General features: G+C 41.0%; 1 protein-coding gene across 2 annotated transcripts; it reads right to left on the reverse strand.

Moving 5' to 3' along the window:
• On the reverse strand, positions 1-27,167 carry WNT5A (Wnt family member 5A). 2 transcript variants are annotated; one of them, XM_083156218.1, is made up of 5 exons: positions 26,556-27,167; positions 21,891-22,024; positions 21,318-21,565; positions 18,336-18,628; positions 1-1,582 (listed from the first exon to the last, which is right to left on the reverse strand). In XM_083156218.1, exons 1-5 carry the CDS (start codon positions 26,562-26,564, stop codon positions 1,124-1,126), a joined length of 1,143 nt encoding a protein of 380 aa, XP_083012344.1. In that variant the 5' UTR covers positions 26,565-27,167; the 3' UTR covers positions 1-1,123. The 2 variants fall into 2 exon arrangements, with proteins under 2 accessions (XP_083012344.1, XP_083012345.1); XM_083156219.1 differs by lacking the exon at positions 26,556-27,167 and adding an exon at positions 22,264-22,600.

Genomic DNA, 27,167 nt, shown 5'->3' on the forward strand with positions numbered 1-27,167 from the left:
TAAGATTCAATTTGTTGATTTGAAATAAAAAACAAAGGAAAAGTCGCCTAGATAAATGTGTAAATAAATACATACATTTAATTACTGGCAGTATTTAGGGATATATATATATATATTTACATATAGTCACAAAAGCTTTGAAATAGAAAACAGCAGACCACAATTTCCCATAAATGTAATCATATTGTATGTAAAGTTTAGTGTATAGTATTCATATTATTATGTAAAGTATGATTTCTTAAAAACTGCATAGTAGGATTTTGCATTATTAAAATGGCTTTAGCTCATAAAAAATGTGGAACTTTAAATATCTTAATCTAAATACAGTAGAAGATATGAATTTCAAAATTATTTAAGTTATGTGCAGCTGTGTATCGGGGTCAGGCAGATGACATAATTAACAAGATGACTAGAGAAAATACAAAACCAAGATTACCCAACTAAACAGGTGACCAATCTTTTTTCACTAAGTTTGTTTATCAACCAATAAAAAATTTTTTTTATATTTTTAAAATAGTTGAAGTGTACTGAGTAGAAGGAATACTTTGGTTTGTGTTGTTTTGTCTGAATAGGATTTGTGTAAATTTTTGATTGGTAACTTGTCATTTAAGTTGAAACATTTGAAACTGAACATATAAGACTTTATGCGCAAGACAAAGTGCAATCTTATGATCAAGAGGTACCACACAATGAATAGTAGCTCCTAGTATGAAAATATAATGTCACCAGAGAATAAAAAAACCTCTGCCTATAATGGGCAGAACTGCGAGCATTTTAGGAGTGAACCACTAAACACAACCTTTAAAACAAAAAACTTCTGTGTCCATCCATATGTTGCGTTTCACTCTCTCATTCATATAAACTTGTTTTTACCTACTATACATGTTCTAATTCCCGTGCACTTCGGACATAGTTTATCTAATTATATACTTTTAAAAAGTCTTTATTTCTGTAAATAAATATTTTCAGTTCACTTTTTTTCATTACTTATTTTTTTTTCCCTCAGAGAGCGGTAGTGATAGGATAGAAATGGATCCAGTTGCTGTTTGCTTGCAACTCCTAAGTGACCTCTATAAATTAAAGCAAAATATTCAATATCCTTTTTAGTCCTTCTCGTTGTGCCTTACTTGCATACAAACTGGTCAACAATCTCGGTGCATTTCTTGCATTTCACGTAACAGCACCAGTGAAATTTGCAGTGGCATCTCTCAGTCTGTACCGTTTTAAACTGATCATAACCCCTTCCACAGCACATTAGCTCACAGCCATCCATGCCCTCTGACGTCTTATTGCACAGTCTTCCTTGGGTCCCTAAAGACCCAGTACTTTCATTGCGAACACAATAATCCGGACTTGGGTCGATGTAAACAAGATCGTTCGTGGTGGGGGAATTGAACTTGTTGTTCACCTGCACCAACTTCCCTCGGCTATTGAGTTTCATTGCTGCCGCACTATCATATTTCTCCTTTAAAAGATCTCCCACCTTGCGGAAGTCAGCAAGTTGTAGCCAACATGTCTTCAAACTACATGAGCCAGATACTCCATGACATTTGCAGGCAACATCCGCCAAAGTACTTACGGCCTGTAATGGAAGAAAAGAAATGGACACTTTAATGCAGTCCAACTAGGCAGTTGCAGTTAAACAGTCAGGCACCATTTTGACCATAGACAGAAACTAATTGTACAAATAAGTCAAATCCGAGGTTATTTTAGTCCATGAATCCATTCCATTCTAGGGGCAGCTATAGGGTCATACAAACTATTTAAAAAAATATTTCTACTATATTTGTTTCCATCACATCTGCTGGCTGTCTATTACAAACATTCAATACCAACATTATCATGTTCCCAACCAACCCTCAAGATTTAAGCATGTCATACAGTATGATGTGTTCACAATATAATGAACTCACACCATTTTTTTTATCTAAGGGATTGTTCTTAGCTAAAAAAAAATTGAAATGACACAATAGTTTGCCCCTTGAATCCTAAAATTACTAATTACAGAAACATTCATGAAACTGATGGTGTGGTGGTCCAGTGCAATAATTAGGTATATACAATTAGAGACAGACTTAATATCACATAGAAATCAATTGCTTCTCCTGTCTGTTACTTAGCGGCCTATTCATGAAGTTCATTAATTATTGGGGCTGGGTGGTCCCCGATAATAAAGTATGCAACTCCCAGCAATGGACATAAAATCACTGGAGCAATTCAACACACTTCACTGGTGCCAGAGTGTTTTCTTTTACTGTGCAGAGCCATCTTTCTTAAGAGGTCACTTGGGAATATGGTGCCGTGGAGGAAAAGGGACCCACTTTTCATATCAAGGCAAGTAATACATGGAAGAAGGGGGGAGGAAGATGGACTTCCCTTTCCCTCTCAGAGCCAGTGCATAGAAGAACAATTAATCAACTCTAGTTTGTAAGCATTATAGTAATAATGAAGGGAAAAAAAAAAGAGATAAACAAAACATCAGTAAACTGCACAAAAATAAAAAAATAACAAAAACATTCTTGAACGTTACTGTATATTACACAAATGAGAGGTTTCTCCAACCTATTCAAAGATAACTTTTGTTCCAGTTGTAAAAGGTAACAGAGGTAGATGGCTTACCAATGAAAACTATACCAATACCTCCCAACATTTTAAAAAATTAAGTTGGAAACCGTCGCTTTTCACCAATTTTCAGTCAAATTTAGATTGATTCAATCTACGTGCCTATTTTTTAACTTTTGAAAAATTGCCATGGTTGGTAAACACATTAATTGGTGAATTACTCACCGATCCACATGTTTTAGTCGAATTCGCTGCCATTTTCAACCATTTTCCACAAATGCAACTTTGACTTCAAACAAAACACTTATTTAATTCTCCCACGTCACACCTACATTACCATGAGGCCACCCTTGCAAACTAGAACAGTGCTTACAAAATAGGGACTGTGGGGTTATATATAAAGGTACTTATGTTTATGAGACCGCGTCCGCTCGCCACGCTTCGGGCATGGTGGCTCGCTGCGCTCGACACACTATATAAAATTAACTCCTTGCGTAGTTGGATAGTAGGAGTATGAAAAAACGGGGTGCATTTAACATGGGAGTCCAGATAATACATAAGTACCTATATAAAATATAATACCAGTAAGCAGCTTCCAATCACTGCCTACAATATTATTTCTAAATTAGAACAACCTATACTGTCATTTTTGAAGTAACTACAGAAACTCACTTGCGTTGTAAAGAAGAAGAAAGGAAAAAAAAACACCAAGCACAGACAGTAAAATAAGAGCAAAAACACAAAAATAAAAATAAGCAATAATTGTTTTACAGACTATTGATGTGACCGAAAAGATATTTTAAAAGTTGGCATCTATAAATATAATAAAACTGTAAGGCTGTACACAGAAAATTTGTCTGTCTGTTCATGAGGAATCATGTAAAATCCACTGGAGGGCGGTACTGAGCTGCCAAGGTACCACAGAGAGGTACCAGAAAGCAGCTCATCCCGCCCGGCGTGTATCAACGCTGCCCCCTGCGCTCCCTGCTGGGGGGGATTTCGGCGAGGATGGAGACGCTGGCTCCCTGCTGGGGGGATTCAGTGAGAAAGGAGAGGACAATTTTGACTCGTAGCACCCGGAAGCTGCAGCAGCTACAGCAGGTACAGCGCTCCGGGGGGTGCGGGCGTCTGCCGCAGTATCGCCCGCACCCCCCCCCCCCCGTGCTGCCATATTAGTGTCGACCACCAATCCCCACCCCCCCCCCCCCCGGGCGGTGCGGGATTTTTTTGCCTGGGGCGGGCGGGGGGCTTGCACCGGCCCTGACTGGATGAATTTGGATTGCATCTTTACTATTGTACAACTTAGTAACCAAGAAAGACATTGATGTATGTGCTATCTTAATGTTATCAGGGAGAGGAGCAATAAAGGAAAAACCAGACCTTGACATTTTGCACCTGCAATGTGCAAGCTCCTCAAGTCTAAAGAGACTGGGAGGGGGGGGTTGTCTTCAATCTTGTCTGAATAATCTGGACATGTATGTTCTATGTGGCCTTTTTCGAATGGCTTTTCCATTGACATAGATTCAACTTTGTTTAAGGTATAATCTGCATTTGTGAAAAATAGTCGAAAATGGCTGCGTTTGACTAAGACACGTGCATCAGAGCGTGATACGACAATATACGTGTTTTTCCAACAGTCAAAAAAAATAAAAATTGGCATGTAGATTTAATAGGTCGACTCTGAAATTCAACCAAATTTGTTTGCAGATGTTTCCAACTGTCGGAAACATTGGCATAGATTGAATAACCCCCAATGTGGTCCATTTATGAACTCTTGGAGATGGACAGAGATGGAGTAACAGCCAATAGCCATGGTATAGGCTATGTTTGAAAATTGAAATTTAGGAGCTGGTTCTTCACCTCCATCCACTTTTTCTCCATCTAAGAATGAGTAAATAGACTCCTATAGAATTGATGGCACTACTGGAGTGTGTCACATCCGCTGATGTCAGCTGCCTTCCCCCCACACCATCTCTGAATTACCATGGGAACACCGCCCCTCACCCCAGCCCACACTGTCCCGTGAGAATGGATCGATGACTATGCAAGTCACAGAGTCCAATCACCCTGCTCATGCACTTTCATCAGTATGTGCACACGCAGACTGAACATATCGGTCCCCCGTGCGAAAGTGTGGGGGGAGCAAATCATTCAGAATGACCGCCTTTGTATATTATTGGCAAAAAAAAATTACATTTTATATTTGTGGAATTTTAAGTTTTAAGCTTGACGCGTTTCGTCAAGGACTTCGTCAGTGGGCACCCCACTGACGAAGTCCTTGACGAAATGCGTAGGGGCATGGCCTGACTGACGCTTTTCCAAGTAGCAGGATACGTAAGGTGCTAGCAGCTGCTGAGCTGCCCGTCGCTGAAGGAATCTGTCAAGCGCTGCAAATTGGAGATCTCTCCCTGTGGTAGCTGTGAGTGACCTGCGATTTAAACACCAAACGTTCCTGTATTTTGCCAGTGTGGATATTTGTTATGCACCATGTGGTTTTAAGTCCACCACTGAGGACTTTTATAGTACGGTTAATGTACTAGTGATGGTTGTCACTTTTATATGTTTTGACAATACTACGCTATTGGGCGCCCCTTCTTGTTCTTTGTTTGTAGATTGCTTCGGCGTTGTCTCTTGGGGACAGAGACAGAAGAAGGGTGCTGCAGTTCCACAGTCTGGCAACAAGCGATTTCATATAAAGAACTGTGGACTTCTTAATAGCTTCAGTGTTCACTAATTAAGCAGGTGTCAGCGCACCATTCCTGCAAAGTATGTATGTATGTATGTATGTATGTATGTATGTATGTATACATACATACATACTTCTTGGTATACAAATCAGCTCCTTTGGATTTCAGGGATCACTTGTACACTGATGATAATCAAATCTACTGATCCTCCCCAGGTTTGGATGTCATCTCACCACCTCAAAACGCAACATTTTCAAAACAAAACAGAATTACTTATATTCCCACCAGCCAAAAGTAGTTACCAACCTGATATCTCTAAAAGTGTTGCCAACTCGACTATCCACCCTACCCCACAAGCTCGCTGCCTAGGTTCATTGACTCTGAACTTTCTGTTCCACACATTCAATCTGTCTCTAAATCATGTTACATGCATCTAAAAAACATATCCAAAATATGACCATATCTTACAAAACACACTGCAAAATTTCTAATCCATGCACTCATTATCTCCCGTATTGATTATTGCAATAGTCTCCTTGCCGGTCTTCCCAAGAAAAGACTATCACCACTGCAATCCATTTTGAATGCAGCTACAAGACAAATCTTTTGGGGCATCACGGATGGTGTAATGGTTAGCATTCCGGCCTCACAGCACTGAGGTCATGGATTTCATTCCCGCCATGGCCCTAACTGTGCCGAGTTTGTATAATCTCCCCGTACTTGCGTGGGTTTCCTCTGGGTGTTCCTGTTTTTCCCACAATCCAAAAATATACTGGTAGGTTAATTGACTTCCCAAAAAATTAACCCTAGAATGTCTGTGTGCGCGTGTACATGTGGTAGGGAATATAGATTGTAAGCTCCACTGGGGCAGGGACTTAAATGAATGTTCAAATATTCTCTGTAAAGAGCTGTGGAAAAAGAAAGAAAGAAAGAAAGAAAGAAAGAAAGAAAGAAAGAAAGAAAGAAAGAAAGAAAGAAAGAAAGAAAGTCCTGAAGATTTGTTCCATTGGTTGCCTGTATTTTACTGTATTCAATATAAAATACTTTTACTCACATAAAAGCTATACCAACATATATCTCTTCGCTTAACTCAAAATATCTCCCAACTCGAACGTTCTGAAGAAGATCTGTGTCTCTAACCCACATTCACTACAAGAGCTCATTCACAAGTCATGCAAGACTCATCGGGCAGTACCCAACCTCAGGGCAGCCGAGAGAGGGGGGGAGCAGGTACAAATTACCCAGGCCCAGGCTTGCTGGGGAGGGCCCGCAGGGGCCCTGGTCCAACCCCTCCCTTCCCCCTCCGTCCCTCCTGGGTAGCAACAGCAGCACACACTTCTGCAGCATGTGCTGTGCATGTGTGCCGCTGCTGAGATTACAGTTTTTAGAGTTTTCTTTCACCCTCCTTAAAATATTTTGGGGGTGTGGCCTAATTGCGGGAGGTGCCCACACCTCCCACACTTAGGCCACGCCCCAAAATTTTTACCGGGGCCCGGAATTCCTCTCGGCTGCCCTGCCCAACCTATGGAATGCTCTCCCATGCACATTAAGACTCTCCTCTAGCCTCAAATCTTTCATATCCAACTGCTTCACTTCAGGACTGTTCTTTGTAATATGGTGGGACCGCTATGCTATAGATAGTGCCTATTCTTGTGTATCCTTCCTGATTCCCTATAGATTGTAAACTTGTGAGCACGGCCCTCCTACCTTTATGTCTGTCTGTGATCACCCAATTTGCCTAATCACTGTTGATTCCAATTGTAAAGCGCAACAGAATGTGCTGCGCTATATAAGAAACTGTAAATAAATTAATAAAATGGCTCACAGAATTGTTTTTATTGCAATGTGGGCCTCAAATCCTGGATGTAGGCTTTAAAATTTACTAAAGACTACTGGCAGAGACTTATGCTTTAAGATCCTTCTACAAGAGCAAAACAAAGAATATCTCCCAGTCACCAAAAAAATGGGAAAGATTATTTGCGAACAATTTGTCTAAAATTTATTGAACCAAAGTATTGATAACTCTGACCCATATTTTTTTTTTGGGGGGGGGGGGGGGGGGTGAGCAATTTTTAAATAGATATCAAAGAGAAGGCCTGTTAAGCAGGTCTCAATTATATGGCAAGCCACATAATATCAAGTGCTTTGCTTAATCATGTCCCAGAGTAGAGCAAAACCACTCTTAAATTGAGTCTAAACATGGCAAAGGGGTCCTTATTCTACATAAGCAACAAATTTGGTGGAACGTACAAATGGAGCCAGAGTCATTGTCATCTCAGATGCACGCACGCCCAATTCCCGGCAATGGACACACGCGTCCACGTGCACCAGCCACCATATAGGAGCATCTGATGCGCTGGCTGCAATAACGATTCTGGCTGCATCTGTAGATGTAGATAAAATGTTGCTGTTTGACTTAAAAATGTCCCACTTTTTGCATGAGATGTTACAGTATGTTTGATTTCTGCTCATTTATTTTAAATAACCACAGCATTATAGGCCAGATTAAAATCCACAAGGGGCCATAGCTGTGCAGGTTTGTATCCCCATCTACTCATTTGGCTCTCTAAATACATCAAAATAGCACAATTTAGTGAAAAGAATAACATTTTTAGATATTTATGGCTGACCATTTGGCAGATAGGCAGCTGATCATCATCATCATCATGCCATTATGATGATGGGCAATTTTTGTTTTGTAGGTCTGGTGCTTTAGATCAGGGGCCCTCAAATTATTTTATTCTTCGACAATAAAAATAATTACAGGACCCCAGCAAGTTACTGCAGAAGGTCATCACTTCACATGTGTAGTCAGCAGACATCACATACATGGCAGCATTGTGGAGGCACCAAATGATGGGAGAAGTCTAAAATAACAGACAATTAAACAGACTTTTCAGACTCCTTGAACCGTGACCTCATGCTGAGAAGGTCAGGACCCACAGTTTGAGAACTGCTGCTTTAGGTCTATCCTCCCAATTGTTAATCTGGCCTTAAGCAGCCTATATGGTACAGTCTGTGGGGCACCGCCCTTTCACAGTCAAGTGGACTCTACCCAATGGAAAAAGCTCACAACGGTTTTAGAAATGTCACTAAATAAGTCTTGAAAAAGTCCCTAGAACAAAAGGGTTGAAATACGTTGACCTGTATCTCCTTTTAAAGCTGATCTACTAGATACACAGATCTCCAATTTGTCTGAACTCTGAAACACGGCATCTGAAAAGCTACATCAGTTGGTATGTTTTTTATTTACTGTAAATGTCCTGGCTGACACCGGTACCATTTCTTGAAAGCAGACAGCCTCTGTGTGAGTGTTCCATTCGGCCAGCGTCTGGTTTTTATACCTGGCTTGCAAGTGCTAGTTACTGACCAGAAGCACCGACTGGAATACAGACGCCGTTTGCCTATTTGTATTGTGCAGCTTACATCACACCTAGCCCACAACAGCCAATCACCACCGGGTCTCCTGCAGGATCCATCTACCAGTCCAATCACGGTAGCCTGCAAGTGCACAGCAAGCACTTTGGCACTCTGCCGACCCGCAGACGCTGCTTGCCTGTATACATCATGTACCGCACCTGGCTTCGGCAGCTACCCACCACAGGGTCCCCTGCAGAACTCATTCACTGGACCAATCACAGTAGCTTGCAAGTGCACGGCCAGCACGTGGATACTTAGCTGGCCCACAGGTTAGTGTACTATATGCTCGGTTACAAACTGGCTTTCATTTGGAAATAAGATGCAACTTGCTGGAAGCCGCTATATAAACACTATTAGGCCCGCTCGAAGCAGAAAGCTTTGAAAGATAAGTCTGCTACCTTCTGTGTTTGTGCATGTGAGAAAGAGATGTAGTGTCACTCTCTACCAGCAGATGTCAGTGTTTCGGAGACTCACAGACACTACACATATATGTATAGAGCAGCGGTTCTCAAACTGTGGGTCCTGACCTGCTCAGTATGGGGTCACGACTCCATGTTGCTGACCATGAGGCAGATGACTTTTCTAACCTCAGTCAGTGATTCAAGGAGTCTGAAATCTGTTGAGTTGTCTGCTACTTCAGGCTCCTCCCATCATTTTGTGCCTCCACAATGCTGCCATGTATGTGCTGTCTGCTGACTACACATGTGATGTGATGACCTTCTGCAGTAACTTGCTGGGGACCTGTCATTATTTTTATTGTCTAATAAAGATAGAGGATTATCCTGGCAGCATTTGGGCGCGTCACCTTACACCGGCACTAATTTGCAAAACTCAGTGAGACATATTGGCCATATTTTTATGTATGTGCACACTCATTTTACATTCTTTATTTCATGACCTAATGGATTTAATTTGTGATCTTCCTGTACCTTGATGCTGATTACAAAAAGGACGATTGAATAAGTGTGTCCGCTCCTATTTATTTATCAAATACAATTTGATACATTCTAGAATTGGGAAATTTTCTATTTACACTGTTCTATTTACACTGTTGCCTTACTGTATGTAATTGTTTATTTTATTCTACAGTTTGTAGTGTATACCATTATGTGATATCTATTAAAATGTTCAGAATAATATCACTATAGAAAAAAGGAAATTTATTCTGCACTGCAGAGGAGAGAGGGAGGTTAGAAGGTCTTTTAAGGTCTACAAGTAAAATTATAGGGGTGCGGCTATTAACAGTGTGTTTGAAAAAGCAAAATGTGTGACAAGTGTAAAGTTACCATCAAACAACAGGTTTAGAGAGTTAATGTCTCGTACCAATCAATTGCATAAAAGTTTTTTCCGTAATCAATTCGTATGTTGAACAGCAATCAATGTCCTCAGTATTTTGTATTTTCAGTGTTGTACACGGAATTTGCCGCACGCTGATTGGCTGAGATTCAGCCTATCAGCGTGCGGCAAGTGTTTTCAAAATCAGAAGCGCTTCCCACGCCGCCGCGCGCGCATAGCGCTTGTTATTCTCTATTCACTGCAGGGACCAGACCCCACCGCCAGCAGCTTTATACCCAGTGACAGCGCCGCAGGTACCCCCGCGGCACAGACAACACCCCTGCCCGCTCCAGCACCTGCATGGACGCCGCCAGCTATAAGAACAGTGCCAGCCGCCAGCTTTATAACACAGGTACCCCCCCCCTGGGCACCGGCCCTGCAAGTGAGTCAGTCTTGAAACGCCACCTTTGGCCCATTCGGATAAGGACATTGTCAACTTTTGTAAACCTTTCAGGGGTCGTCCTAGACCAGCGGTTCTCAAACTGTGGGTCTTGACCCCAAAGTGGGTCCCAACCTTCTCAGTATGGAGACGCAAAGCCTCTGCAGTAACTTGCTGGGGACCTGTCATTTTTATTGTTTGTTGGGGTCCCAGAGCAAAATAGTTTGAGGTCCTCTGTCCTAGACAATACTGACCTACTGTAATTATGGTCTAGTTCATGAATCACACCCTCGTGGCAGTTCTAATATGTAGAAGAACTAATGTAATCTGCACATAAACATGGCCATGGTCATTTTGCAAACCTCTTATAGGAAATTTTTGAAGGTAGCCCTAGCATGAGTTTGTTTTCCCTCCAAATCCATCCCTGCTTGCTCCTACTGTACAGTCAACAAATCAAGGCAAAACTACAGAGGTTGCAGGGGTAGAAAACTGGCAACCAAAAGCCCAAACAGAACTTTGCAGAACATGATCTGAAACTATCCTGTCCAGTCAGGCTGGACTACAGCTCTTGTGAAGTTATACAGAACCAGGGACACAACTAGGGTAGTGTAATGTCACCACCCAGCAACATTGTTTCCCTGCCTGTATTTAGTATCCTGCAGCCTAGAAAGCCACAGTCCGAAGATCCACTTAACCACCCAGTGCAGGCATTGCTCATTGTGACATCATATAGTCAGAGACAGGACAGTGCATCCCACCAACTAGCTAGGACTCTCTCTTTGCAGCAATAATTGCTTTAAAATGGCAAGCAAAGTATGTAACATCTTTATGCAAGCAAACAATAAAGATAGATATAGAAAAATATATAGATAGAGATATACAAAGCAAAGAGAAATTAGGTTTATGTAACCAATTAAAACAGGTGGGTATGGATGATAGGAGTAAAGTGATGATAGAAGGAGGGAGTAAGGAGTATAAGGATTAAAGAAGGAGGGAGTGAGGGGTGTACAGATGATAGAAGATGGGAGTAAAATGGAAGGAGGGAGTGAGTCATGTAGGCATGATAGGAAGAGAGAGTAAGAGGTGTGGGGATGATAGACTGAGGGAGTGGGAGGTACTGGGGTCAGAAAGGGAAGGAGGGACTGGGAGGTGTAGGGATAATAGGAGGAGGGAGTGGGAGGTGTAGGGATGATAGTAGGAGGGAGTGGGAGGTGTATGGATGATAGGAGGAGGGAGTGGGAGGTGCAGAGATGATAGTAGAAGGGAGTGGGAGTTCAGGGATGAGGGGTGTAGGGATGATAATTCCCTGCACAGTTCAAGAGGCACCCACTCTAGAATCCTAAAAAAAAAAAAACACTCAAGACTTTCCTGTTTACACAAGCATTTCCATAATTCCCTTAAATATTGTTTATATAAAGCCTCTCTGTACTTCAGTGTTCCTGTACTGTATTACATTCATACTGTTAAGCGCCTTGAGTCCGATTGAGGAAAGAGCGCTATATAAAAAAAAAATTAGGAGGAAGTGGGAGGTGTAGGGATGAAGGAGGGAGAGGGAGGTGTAGGGATGAAGGAGGAAGAGGGAGGGAGTGGGAGGGAGAGACAGGGGTGAGAGACAGGGGTGAGAAATGGAAGGAGGGAGTGAAAGGTTTAGGGGTGATATGGAGGGAAGGCGGGAGTAAAAACTGCAGTGTTAAAGAGGAACAGAGCTTATGAGAGGTGCAGTGGATGAGTAAAGTTGGACATTAATAAAAGATGAAGTAAAACAGATATATCATATACTGTAATAGGGTTTCTTTTTTACTATATAGTGATATCATCGTTATCATTTCTAATGCTTCTGGGGTTCTACGTGCATCTCAGATCCCTGTCCATTCTATTACATTTTTCCATAGTCCCACTTCAACCACTGCTTATACCCCTTTCTACTGTTGCAATATATTTTTCTAGGTCTACCAAGGTCACAGCTTGGCATAAAAGGGTCCTTGAAAAATAACCAGGTCAAGTGACCTGGGAATCCAGCCCTGGTGGCTACTGATGGACCCATGTAACTGTGCAGTGTAAACAGCTCGACTCAAGTTATTTGACCCAGGTTACACTGAAAAGCTGCTGATTGGCTGTGTATGCAGAGGTTCGCCTCAGGGGCGTGTCTCTGAGTGACATGCAGGCCAGACTAAATGGGGTAGGTCCAGGAATAACCTGGGTTCAAGGTGCAGTGTAAACAGGGTCCGCCCCATGTTAAAACAGACCATAAGCCTGGGATTTTGGTGGAAAGATGGTATATGAAACAGAATACAAAAGGTAGGGGTTTAGTTGCATTCTTAACAGTACTGTAATAATACATCCCCTATAAATAGGATATTAATTAAATAAAAAGCAGAAAACATTAAAGGGATTGGGTGGAAATTATCCTGTATTTTATGATGGTCTCTTTTGTTGTATCTTGACATACCTTTGTTTATTTCAATGAGTCTTGCATTTGTTACGTGCCTTTACAACAATTCTTTCACCCTATTTGATCTAAAGAAGAGGCGGTTTTCAAATGAATTGTGGACATATATTAGTAGATTGCGTGCATGCTATGACTAAAAGTGTGTTGGCTTAAAAATGTGCCAAGTAGTACTGCTGGTTTCCCTGCCTATGATGATTATTTTATTGCATCAATAAAGTCGCAGTTTAAAACTTTATTGAGCCACGGCTTCTCATTACCAAAGGAGGGGGATTAGGAAGGCCTTACAGGAGTTGATCATCTAGAATTCGGACCTTCATAAAAAGTCATTATAGTTAGGTCTAGACCTAGGTCTCCTGACAAACTCGGCTGTGAAAGATGCTTAAAGTTTAACAACACACAAATAACAATGACGCAACAATGTTATATTACAGATATAAAAGCATGCAACACAATGATGGGATTCTCAAACATAACAAGTCAGTAAACCAGTGGTTCCCAAACTGTGTGCCGTGGCACCCTGGGGTGTCCCAGGACCATTGCAGGGGTTCCCTGAGTTGGTGGCCCAGGACCAATTAAAATGATTTATGATCAATATCACGATAAAACCAGAGCAGTCAATGATAAAATGTGGACAAACAGTAGCAAATTATGTCCCTTACCATATAACTGACTGCAAGGAAGACATATAAAACACAATTGACTTAATTTAATATTTTTCCCTGAATTTACCAATAATTAACATTCGCCCCAGGGGTGCCGTGAACATTATTTTGATGCTCAAGGGCGCCGTGATTCAAAAAAGTTTGGGAACCACTGCAGTAAACAGAGAAGCAAAAGATAGATAGATAGATAGATAGATAGATAGATAGATACAGTGGCGGATTCAGGGGTGGAGCACGTGCCCCCCCTGTCATTTATTTTGTAGCTGAGGACCAGGGCTTTCCAACGAGCCCAGCCCCGTGTCTTTAGCCCTCCGGGAACCGGAGATACCGCCTGGCAAACCTGTAACGTTTTTTCCCCATAGGATAATATGTGACCCGTCAATTCCGACCCCCACCCGGTTCCGACGGCTGCCAGTTCCCGCTCTGGCATCACAGAAGCTTGTGGTTGATTTCATTCAATTCCAAATCGCTGGGCCTTCAATATGATACCAGGCTGGTCCAAATCGGTCAATCGGTTCCAGAGATATTGCGTGTAAACCGATTTTTTTTATTTTTGAAATGTAATTTCATGGCAGTTCATGTTCTTTGAGGGCAGATTCCTCTGGAACCAAACGTTCCAGTCTCACTGGACCAAAATCATTCAAAGCCCACTCAAAAGTTCTTCAATATAATACTTCTCTCATGTAAATGGGTCAGTTGGTTCCGAAGATATAGCCGGTTAAATGAGATAACTGGTTACAGGGGGGAGGGGTGGTTTTCTCTCCCCCTCACACCAGAAAATGCAGGGACTAGGCTGGTGTAAAAGGGGCCAACCTGGGAATGCATTTTCTGGTGTGAAAGGGGTATTATTTCAAATACCCGGGACCTGCAGTGCTCTGAATACAGCCAGGCTCTGCCACTGTCAGTGGCTATCACTTCTGCCTGGGCTGTCCCCCATTTACCATGAGCATGTATTCCACCTTGGCAATGAGCATGTAATCCCACATGGCAACGAGCATGGAACCTCTGGCAATGAGCATGGAACCCTTGGCAATGAGCATGTAGAGAAGCAGCACTTATGTAGCATAATTTTTAATAGGCATTATGGTGTTTGGCATAACACATAATGGCGTGTAACTTAACGTGTAATGGACATTATGGTGTAAATGTTTAATGCGAGCCTTTGGTGGACAATGTCCCTGTTTATGAAGTGTATTGTGAATTTTGGCTTAATCTGTGTGGCATTATATGAGTTCTGGCTCAATCCATGTGGCATTATGTGAATTTTGTCTCAATCCGTGTGGCATTATGTGAATTTTGGCTCAATCCATGTGGCATTATGTGAATTTTGGCTCAATCCGTGTGGCATTATGTGAATTTTGGCTCAATCCATGTGGCATTATGTGAATTTTGGCTCAATCCATGTGGCATTATGGGAATTTTGGCTCAATCCGTATGGCATTTTATGCATTTGGCTCAATCCGTGTGGCATTATGTGAATTTTGGCTCAATCCGTGTGTGTTATTATGTAAATTTTGGCTCAATCCATGTGGCATTATGTGAACTTTGACACAATCCATGTGGCATTATTTGAATTTTGGCTTAATCCATGGCATTATGTCAATTTTGGCTCATTCCATTTGGCATCATGTGTAAGGGACAAGTATAAGGGGGTCTAGTATTTTGTTGCATAATGTGTAGAAGTTGTATATGGTGTTGACACGCCCCCTGTTGAGTGGCCACACACCCTTTTCCGGAGCACGCCTTTGGCGCGCGCACAACTACATCCTTCACTTTTGTCGCCATGGTGGGCCTGCGCACTTTAAATGCCAGGGCCTATTTTTAATTACACCCTCTCCTGCCGCTCTCTTAGCATGTACACTGGCACCACTAACACCGCCCCTCTCCCACCCAAACCCTTTTTTATCATGGTGCCCCCCCTGTCATTTTATCCTGGATCCGCCCCTGGATAGATAGATAGATAGATAGATAGATAGATAGATAGATAGATAGATAGATAGATAGATAGATAGATAGATAGATAGGATAGATAGATATCTTTTCTGTTCCAATATCATAAACACAAAACTAAAAAGTAAATTGGGGCATTTAAAAAAAAAAAAGAAAAACACAATGTAATTATACTTTTATAATAATTTATAATTTTATTATAAATAAAAAGTTATGATATTTGCCCCTTGCTCAGATCCAGGGGGTTATTTTGGTTCACTCCTTCTGGCAAATTCCTTTTTAAGTGGACAAAACCATGTACACTGCAGGGGGGGCAGATGTAAAATGTGCAGAATGAATTCGATTTGGGTGAGTTATTTTGTTTCTGTGCAGGGAAAAATACTGACTGCTTTATAATATCTCACTTTGAAGTAAAACCCCACCCAAATCTAACTCTCTGTGTACATGTTACATCACCACCACCACCCCGCTGCAGTGCGCATGGTTTTGTCCATTTGAGAAGGAATTTCACAGAAGGATTGAACCAGAATAACCCCCAATGCCTAATGTAACTCAAAGGTCTGTTCAGTGCCACAGTCATGTGAGTAAGACCGCCAAGAACAGGTGCAAGCTGTATTGGTTAATTAGATAAACATGAGCAAGTTTAGTAAACACTGCAATACAATCTCTATACAGTTCCATATAAATCCTATTAGGAGGTTTCCCTTCATTATTTGATGTAGTGCACATGCCCGCTGAAACCTACTTTGTGTTCTAATGATTGAGCAGGATTCTTGAGCCACAACAGTGTTATTTAGTCTACCATATGCTAAGTGATACTGCTAACCAATCCTGTTATCTGGCAGTTGTGCCAAATGCCTGAATGCACAGGGAGCCTCAATTATGTAATACAAACCATAATATTGTCTTTATCAGAGCTCATTTAAAAAGGAGACACCTGGTGGCCTTGGTCTCCTTGCGGTTCAGTTTGGTGACACTTGAGCACACCTGACACCGCTAGCCCCTCCACCACGTCTGGGCCCTGTAGTCACCCTTTCGCACTGATTACAATATTCCAACAGAAGTGCCGTTCTGGCTGCTGTGTAAAATCAAACAAGTACACTGTCCGGGACAAACCCTTAACAAATGGTTAAAACTGTAAACAAGTATATAAATAATATAATGTTTTAATCGTAGTTTTGTTTTACACATCCTTGATATGTTATGAGAAATGTACTAGGTCTGTTGGCTATTGCATAGATCAGAGATGAATTAGTGGCTACATATAATATTGCTCATCTCAAGGAGTAAAACTAGGTATGTAAGAAAACAAAAGGGCAGGTAGGCCAAGTGTCACTGTCACTTTTTTTTTTTTAATCAAACAACTTCACATGCTGTATATGCATGGCACACGCATGCATCAATAAATGCCAGGCAGGCATATAAACAGTTTGTGTATACAGTTCATGCCCTAAAACAATCCACAAACCACAGTGTCTGGTACATAGACAATTAAAACAGTTCGCATTGCCACCTGCTGGGCACAATAGGTACTACAGAAGCAGTGATACTGTGCTATAGATTTCTCTTTTTTGGGGGGAGGGGGGAGGGGGGGGGGGAGTATATAAATGACTGATAACTCATCAAAATAATGTTGGTCACTTTAAGAAGTTAAATAAACCACCAGCTTCATGTTTTTTTTTTTACATTTTCACATACTCTTGTGAGTACTGTATATGAAAACATTAAGGCCTTATTATTATTATTATTATGATGATGAACAGTTTCTTATATAGCGCACACAGAGAATATTTGAACATTCACATCAGTCCCTGCCCCAGTGGAGCTTACAAACTATATTCCCTACCACATGTACACACACACAGACATTCGAGGGTTCATTTTGTTAGAAGCCAAATAACCTACCAGTATATTTTTGGATTGTGGGAGGAAACCGGAGTACCGGAGGAAACCCACGCAAGTACGGGGAGAATATACAAACTCCACACAGTTAGGGCCATGGTGGGAAGGGAACCCATGACCTCAGTGCTGTGAGGCAGTAATGCTAACTATTACACCGTCCGTGCTGCCCTTCAGGGGTAAATGTATGAAGCGTAGAGAGGTGATATTTATCCCCACATCAATGTTCTTTATGGGGATAGAGAGCACTTCTCCAAGCTTTGCATATTTACCCCTCAAATGCAATATAGAATGTTCACAAGTGATCATCAGATCCCCAAACAATAAACCCCAAAGCGGAATGTTTAGAATAGTAGTTTGTGCCAAGTGATTTCATAATGATCAGAAACCAGTTTCGTTCGTTCGGAAGGAAGGAAGGATAGATAGATTCTCAAAGATGACACCAATTAGAATACAATGTACATAATACTAATCTAATTGCAATCTATAGTGTAACCTCAAAGCATTACAAGTGGACTATGCAGGACACAAGCACCGGAGGTCTGTGATGAACTGCACGGATCTGGCTATTGTGTGATCAGCATTACTGTGGCTCAGATGGGCAATGGTGCTCGATTCCTGGTCATAAGACAAAGGGGGATACAACCAAATCATTGATCTAGGTGATGAGCTGCAAACAGCTTTTAGCAATCTGCGTGACATCCACGAACCTGCATTTCCCAGGACAGTTCGGTTCTCATGCAACATATTATTGTCTTACAATGTCCCCATTCACCTGGATAAACACTGCCCAAATATACACCCATCACCATTTCCTTACATGGGCTACTTTATTCCCTAAACTGAGGCATCTAAGCGTAGAAACAATCATAGACCAAGGGCCACCACGGGGGCCCTTGGAAAAGGTTATGCTTCTCACCACAGAGCTAGAATCATTGATCTCATGTGAATACAATTGAATAGCTGATAAAGGCCATGAGTAAAAAGCTCACCCTTCTTCCAGCTTCATTGTTGTGCAGATTCATCATAGTCCTGGCGCTGTCATAGGATCCTTTTTGGTAGATTTTTTCTCGTTCCCTGGCATCCACAAATTCCTTGGCAAATCTGTAGCCATAATCTAGATTATCTCCGCAGCCACCCCACAACCAGTCCCGGGGTAGATCCTTAGGCCGGGCTGCCCGGCTGCAGCCGCAGGTGGAGAGCTCCCCCTCTCTGCACGCCCGGCTTACTGCATTCACCACTCCTGCAGCACTGATTGAATAAGTGAATGCAGTCTCTCTGCTCCCTGCAAAGAAAAACAATATACCAATTATTGCAAACATCTATTATGGATATAGCATACATACATACATACATACATATATATATATATATATATATATATATATATATATATATATACATACATATATACATAATATATATATATATATATATATATATACACATACACACACACACACACATAAAACAACACACACAGTATATATACATATTATATATGGACAATCATGTATATTGATTTAAACTCCACTCTCTACATTCTCAGATTACACCCCAAATGGGCAGCCATTTCAGCTGCAGGATGAAGTGGTCTAGCAAATTTATCTGTTAAATCAGAACTAGAGAAGGTTCAGGGGGTGGAAGCGATTTGGGGCTTTTTCTTCCTACACCAGTTCCCAATAAATGAGAACAAGCTGATCTCAGAAGTTCCATGTGCAGCGGGTTACAATAACTGCACTTAACTGACTTTCCAAAATAAAATGTCAGGTAGAAATAAAAACACAAGATCTTTAAACTTGATATCTTTTTTTTTATTCTGTTCCTTCCTATCAAACTTTGTGCCATCTTATTCTTACATCGAAATAAAATCATCTGTTTTTATCTGTAATGTCCTTTAAAAGTACTGAAATGGAGAATTTCAAGCGAAAGCTCGCAGAAGGTTTATATTAAATTAAGAAACAAGTTCAGTTCACTTTGTGTAATGCGAGTGTTCTTTGAATATGAATGCCATATTGTCCACAGTCCCCTATAAATGCCATAGGCCATCTGAAATCCAAGGAGAAAGCCAAGATTTGGCTAGGAACATAAACTTTTTACTGATGTGGTCGCATAGCATTTATTGGGGCATGAGGGGGACCGGGGTACAGTACAACCCACAAATGTAAAAAAAATTTAAACAATTGTGTCGATAGTGTTGTGGACTACTGTTTCTTAAATGTTAGACACAACAAGGGGAAAAACTTGTGGAAAAAATTACTTAAATTAACTAAATGTATTTATTTTGCAAATGTAAGTTGGATTATTTACCTGGGCATTAAATCGTACATATAAACTAGTTATTCGATACATGTATTTTCAGAGACAGTATCTTAAACACAAAAACAGTTTTCACAATATAATATAAAGTGAACTCATACTTAAAATTGAAAAGAAAAAGAAAAGAAAAAAAAATCAACTTAATGGCGAAACGTGCGTTGCGGCTGCTTGGGTTCTCGACGTGGCCTTTGTCAAGCTATACATGATATTATTTATATACACATGCACAGAGTTTGGGTAGGAAAATATACAATGTAAAATCTTTGATAATTGTATGAGACATGTGGAGACATATTGATATATGGAATTACCAAAAACCTCTGCAAAGTGCCTACAAAAGCACATTAATTCTGTAATGCATATCATCTTTAAAGCACAGCAATTTTACATTTCAGCTAATTTCCCAGAAATAAAATCATGCATCTGGCTCTCTCTCCCCTCCCCAGTTTATGAAACTTAAATATAGTCTGAAAATGAGTCCAGCTTCTTATAGTGGATGAATAGCCACTTCACTATGCCAGTCTGAGCCACCGCCTCCAAATACCTATTAAATCCTCTTAGCACAGCATTTACTTTAAGTGGCTAATTGCCCTTATAAATTACTTCTTGTTTAAAAAATAGGTTTATGCAAGGATATTAGCGATTTTTTTTTTAACATAAGTAAAAAAAAAAAGTTTAGAGTGTTCAACACCAGAAAATCCCCAGGGATTGCGACTGTCACAACCTGCAGGGAGTCTCTTCTTAAGATCAACCCAACCGCGGATTTAAAAAAAAAAAAAAGTGACTTTAAACCAAGAGCAAACAAGACAGAAGAGAGGGGAGAAGAGACCTGAGTGTGGATCAAAGTCTCCCACACTGACAGGAAGCACATGTCACTCTCCCTGTAAAAATCCTAGGTGTGAAAAACAGGATAATACAGTAACAGCCTCAGTTCCCATAATAAAGTCATTAAAACAAGGCTTGTGTTCTCAGGGGCTTGCAATTCTACGTGAGAACTAATATTTCACACATGACCATTATATTTCCTAACAAAATAAATGCAATTTAATCCACCTTCTATTTCAACATATGCAACAATACATAGAACACAAAACAACAGATATCCACTTTTTAAAATTCTGCTGTACAACAGATATGGGTACAAGAATAGAATGCCTCATTCACCATTAACCCTTTGAGTGCATCTCTGAGAGATGCGCACAATATCCGCTAAAAATGCCAGCGTCGCTCACATTTGTTATATAAAATCAAATAAAAAATGTGTAAAAAAAAAAGGATATTTCCTATAGACTGCAAACATTACAGGTCATTATGATGAATAAAAAAAAAAAGTTTGCTTGCCAATTGTTACACCTATGTTGACAAATTCACTTGGCACCCAAGGATTTAACTACAAATCCATGCTTTGGGCATGCTGGAAAATGGAGTTCCACAGTAACAATGCAATACGAAATTATAAAAAAAAAAAAAAAAAAAAGTGTCAGGTTTAAAGAATCACAATGTTTAATTGGGCACTGCAGATCCCTTGTGGCACCATATAAATAGAGGAAAAGAATAATAAAAAGAATATTTTCGATAACTAATATGCAATTAATCAATACATTATAACAATTGTCCACATTTTTATTTTTATATATATTTTATAAAGTCCTTACCGATCTGCATAACTCTGCCAAACACTGAAGTGTTGTCCACTGTGCTGCAGTTCCACCTCCTGTGCCTGAACTGGTACTGGCACTCTTTGATTCCAGTCTTTGCTCCCTCCCCGATATACTGCATGTGGTCCTGATACAGCTGACACAATTTCTTCTGCCCCTGAGACAGTCCGGAGAGCTGGCTGCAGAGGGGCTGCGCCCCAATAATGTACACTTCTGGGAGCTGGACAGGGTTCAAGGCTAGTGACCTGCACAAGAGTACCATAGAGTGTCATACACTATCTAATACACAGGGTCTGCTCTATATTGGGTATTATGGCAAATTAAAGATTCATAGAAACTAAAAATTAATCTGTAATATAAAAAAGGTATATACCTGGATACAATATCACATTGTATCCAGGGCAGGACTTGACATAAATAAGTATTGTTACTTTTCAAAACGAAATATAACACACGTGTTGTATAAGGAACAGGCTGAGAGACATAAAGGTGCCCGGACACAAGCAGCGTGTAAACCGCATCTCAATATTTTTTTTGTTTGTTTTTTAAACGCAGAAACTTTTTGCTCACCACCATGAACTTGCGTCCACCATCGCATGAGAGATGCAGGACAAGGCAAGGAGGAGAACCAGCAGATACTTGGAAATCATCGCTCTCCCGGGTACCCCAAAACCTTCCGACGTTATTAACAGTCCAAAAGATTTCTGGAAAAAAATAAAATCCAAAAAACAAAAATGAAAAAAAAAAGTAGAATAAATAAATAAAAAAAATTAAACAAATCGTTAAACAAAAAAAAAAATACTTGAAAATGGAAACTTTTTGTATAGATAGATAAAGAAAGATAGATAGATAGATAGATAGATAGATAGATAGATAGATAGATAGATAGATAGATAGATACAGAAAGAGAGGTAAAAGGAAAAACCAAGTGCATTTGTATTACCAGAGCGAGTGATGTTATAGTGGAAGGAAGAGGCTGCTGTGATAAATACCCAGCAGTTGTACAGCAGACACGAGTGGATGGAGTTATATCACTATAGTGGCGTGTCTAAGGGACCCCCTCCCTCCCTGCGTGTCCTGCGCTAACGAGGATGTCTCCGCTGAATGAGGATCTCTGGGCTGCAGGCTCTGCCCGCTGATGCTGCTGCTGCTGCTGGTATAATTTATGTGCTAATAGGTTTTCAAAGGAAGTCCAAAAACCTGAAACAAAAAAGTACTAACGAATAACATTTGGATTAAGCAATACTCCCAGCTGCCAGTGTCAGCCCGCACATCTGCTGCTGCATCTGAGAGATTCCCTTCTCTGCTCAATACAGTTTGGGTTGATATACACCAAGTAGATAATCCAGGAGGGGATGTTTATCTGTTTATTTATTTAGTTTGTTTGCTATTATGAGATCAAATGCAAAACAAAACGATCACGTACTGCAAACATTTAATACAAAAATATAGATGTAGTCCATTTACACAGAAAAAAAGTTAAAGTTCCCATATATGCACTAATTATATATATATATATATATATATATATATATATATATATATATATATCTATATTAATTACACACATACATACATACATACACACACACACACACGTATAGGTTTTCTCATACAAGAAACCAAACTTTCCTTTGGGAATCTACTATCCCATCACCCACATTCTCTCCCCCATAACAGCCCAGAGCAGACCTTACAGAACAGCCCGTTACCCCCTGCTCAGGAACAAAGACCGGCCCATTTGGTACCATCTAGTATCTTCTACTTTGACTTCTTCAGCCAAATGACAGCGCATCTCAGCGCCCAGTACCCTCCATAAGGAGCTGCAGCCTCCCCCCATGCAGTTACTATACTGGGCCCACCGCACTCCATATCTTGTCTAGTCATGGGGAGTTATTTATTACCACTCCGGGGCTGCTAAACAACTCTATTTACTCTGGGTTATAAATTCCCTGTCCCCTCTTCTCCTCAGCCCTGTGTGTAATTCCCTGTATTGTGCAGTTGTAAATACAGCTTGTACACACCATAACACACTCTTCCAGCGTCTGCTAATCGATTACATCCCCAATATTGTATCAGGCTGCTTTAGAATACATAGATCTCTGCTGTTCCAAGTGGGGAACTCTAAAGTCATGACCATTTTATTGCTCTCCGGACACAAACAAGATAGTAACCCACCACCTAGTACAGATTATACCAGGGAAATAATCTGGTTATTAGGTCAATGCTCTATTGTAATCACAATTTGAAAGAGAGAAAGGGGATTTGCAATTCCAGCATTGAGATAGCACTCAGACACACACACACACAGTATATATATATATATATATATATATATATATATATATATATATATATATATATATATATATATATATATATATTAAAAAGTACACTACATAACACTAAAACAGTGTTTCACAGTATGATTCATTTGTGGAAGCCTCAAATTTAATTGAAGACTAATAAAAGTTCAATGAGGTGGGGGGGGGGGGGTATTTACAAAGCTTGTAGACAGATAACCTACCAAGCCTTCAGCTCCTGTCATTTTTCAAACAGATCTGTAAACATTATGGAAGCTGATTGATGTGTAATTTATCGCCCACAATTTTATCCCTCTCCAAACTTTGATAAATACCAACAAATGTTTTATTCTTCTTTAGGCTTTAAAAAAAAAAAAAAAACGTTGAATATTTATAATCACAGCGTTGTCTCTCTTATTTATTATTATTTATAATATTCTCATTATTTCTCCCAGACGGATTGGTCCCTACAGTTTCCTAGCAGTTTCTCGGATTGGGACAATTTCGTTTTATCGTTTTTTTATTTACTTATTCGTTACATTAAGAATCCAGTTTTCTTATATTTGTATGCGTCTTATAAAAAAGTAACTTTTAATATGATATAGTTGAATAATAATAATAACACTACAAATAAGTGACGGATAAATAAATAAAAACATATTAGTTCTCTAACTCTAAAATGATATTGAACATGAAATGTAATTGTTGTCCCGACACTTCGCAAATGACACAGACCAATAGAGGAGTTTATTTTAAACCAAAACGAATCTTTACGTTTGCGTTGGATTGATTGGATTATTAGTAAATAGGATGTGGATCCAGAGTGCGGTCTAGTTACATTAATTATGAAATGAAGGAATACAAACAAAATTTGTAATTGAGGTGCCACTAGAACAATGCCGGTATATTTTAAACTGACAATTTTCTATATAACAGTTTAATATAAATAAAAAAAAATATATAAAGAAATTGTGTATACAGTTATGTACAGATTCTGCCATTTAAACCCCAGAATGGGATGTGTGTAAAACATTGACTTTGTTGGTTGTCACCACAAGGGGGCTCTCCCAGTGCATTGTGGACTTTGCAACAGAGGAGACAAGGTGCAATTAATTCCTGCTTGTTGGGGGAAGGGAAAGGGAAGAATGGGGTAGGGGGGCACTTGTCAAAGTAACGTACTGGAAATTTATGATTACAAGTAACCCGTCTGGACATACAGTGCACCGATTCCTGGTAGTAAGTAGGATGTATTAAAGGGGGGGAAAATAGATACATTTTTGGGTCTAATCGCATTACAATGTAGCCGTTAATAAGTCTTATAAAAATGTATCAATGACAATCGTTTTGAGCGTACAGAATTTTTTTTTAAATGTTAGCGATCGATAGATAGATAGTCGCATATATAGTTCCTAATTATTGCTAATAGCTAGAACAGATTCAGAACTCCGTTGCAGATAATAGTGATACACCATTACACATAGGGGGCCCAGATGCTGATCACATTCACAATGACACTCGGGAGAGTGTTGGTGCACTAAACAGATTAGGCAGGATTGAAAATCATTAACAAGTTCAACTAGACCTGGGGCCGTGCAGAAACACGAAGCCAAACGTTTCATCAGACGTTGAATTCTAGATCATGGTACAGTACAGTTACATTATAGTCATAGGATAATACTGAGCATATACCCCGGGGATTCGCTTTATAGAAAAAATAAAATAAAGTCTGACACTTGGCAGCTGGGAACTTCTGGATGGGTAGAAAAGTTTGTATTAGGAAACTACCGGCCACAAGGTATGAGCATCAGTGAGAGTCTGCCAGCCATTACCATTGTATTATACATAATAAGCAACATATAGATCAATATACCCAGGATGGTTGGGAGTAGTGGATACAATATTTCATAAAAACATTCATTGTTCTTTCCGATAGGGGGCAGCAAATGTCACACATTGCTCATCTCACCTCTTCTCATTTACCTTCCTACTTCATAAATGCAGCCTAATTTTCCAAGTATATATTAGTGATGACTGAGGTACAGCCCCGACCACCTGCACTGGTCAGATCTAGCCCAGTGGTTGCTGGATTATCCATAGCAGGGTGTGACAGCCCCTTGGTGACAAGTTGAATCAACCTGGGGTACCTAGGACCTGTAATTCTCAGTAGATCGGGCATCTAAGCTCCAGTTCCCATATGTTTGCAGCCAGCCTTGTGCCAAAGCCTCACACTGAGAACAGCAGAAAGTACTGAGCTATATGTGCAAGGAAGCAGCCAGAGCCCTCTGCTGTATGTGTCCTGTCTGGGAGGGAGGAGGAGACCCCAGCTTAGAGTATAGGTGTAAAGTAGGACCATCTTCCATGTGTTCTCTGGGAACTAAGCTAAGGCCATTTGTAACAGTGATCAGATAGCCTCTAACTTCACCAGGGACTTTGCTGAACCCCAAAGTAGCAAATAATAATACAATATAAATAAATAGAAGCCAGGCTGTACCACAACCACCCCAATCACTTCTACAGCCTGGTAATTAGGACAGAACTTGGGGAAAGTGCAGTGCTGATGGTTTCCCTGCAGTGTAGAGAATAGGGGGCTGGGGGTGGGGAGTACTTTTGGGGGGTTTCTGGAGTCATCCAGTTACCAACATTGCTTTGTTCATGGCTGTAAGGGCTGGTACATGTGCTGTTACCAATTACATACAAAGGTCTGATTAGAGCAGAGAAAACCTGTGTCTCATCTCAGGTCCTGAACCAGCAGAACTCAGACCCTCTCCCCTGTCCCACTGCAGGAGCACAGCATGTCCCAGTGAGAACATATCCCCCCCACTGGGAGAGTTACAGGTCCCCACCTCTGTCCTGGGTTATGTCCCCAATACCTGGGCACCGGTATTAGGGGTAGGTGACCCTCTGGGAAGGGAGAGTGTGCACTCAGACTCACCTTCCCCATGTTACAGCTGCGGCAGGACAATTTGGTAATCCGAGTGAAGGTAAATCCAAAAGTGAGTGTGAGCCCCAGATATTGGGACACGCCCGCAAATCGGGGCAGGGGGTCCGGGTGTAATCCAACAAGTGGGGGATTGGGGTTCCCAGCAGCAGATCCTGTGCGCCCCTCTCCTGCCGGGTGTCCTGAGCCAGCTGCTGGCAGGGAGAGAGGGGGTCCCGCACTGACAGTCCCCGCAGCAGGCTCCCAGTAAATCCCCTGGAATCAGCGGTGAGCGCCCCCAGGTAGCAGCGAGCCTCCTCTGGCCCCACTCGGGTGTATGTCAGAGCTGCTCCCAGCCAGAGTCCATCACCCGGCACTGGAGCTGCGATCGGAGGAGCCGGGATCAGATGCTGCAGGAGGTGAGAGACGAGACCCCGGTCCGGGGGTGATGATCCGGGCTCCGGGCTGCAGAGGGCAAACACACTCCTGCAGGGGGCTGCCTATGATCCGAGCCTGGGAGATGGATGGAGGAGCCTGTGTCCCGCTGTGGATGCTGCGCCCGGCACTACTACTGCTGCTGCTGCTGCTGCCGCTTCTGCTCCCTCTCTGCCTCCTGCTCTCACTACT

This window comes from Crinia signifera, chromosome 8 (assembly GCF_055691185.1).
Source record: "Crinia signifera chromosome 8, ASM5569118v1, whole genome shotgun sequence".
Lineage (NCBI taxonomy): Eukaryota > Metazoa > Chordata > Amphibia > Anura > Myobatrachidae > Crinia > Crinia signifera.

What these genes read in the sequence shown, in the direction of transcription:
- WNT5A (XM_083156218.1), bottom strand. An exon ending in GTGGACGCAAGTTCATGGTG is followed by an intron (nt 21,566 to 21,890) that starts GTGAGCAAAAAG and finishes ACTCTTGTGCAG; the next exon opens with GTCACTAGCCTTGAACCCTG. An exon ending in ACAATGAAGCTGGAAGAAGG is followed by an intron (nt 1,583 to 18,335) that starts GTGAGCTTTTTA and finishes CTTCCATTACAG; the next exon opens with GCCGTAAGTACTTTGGCGGA.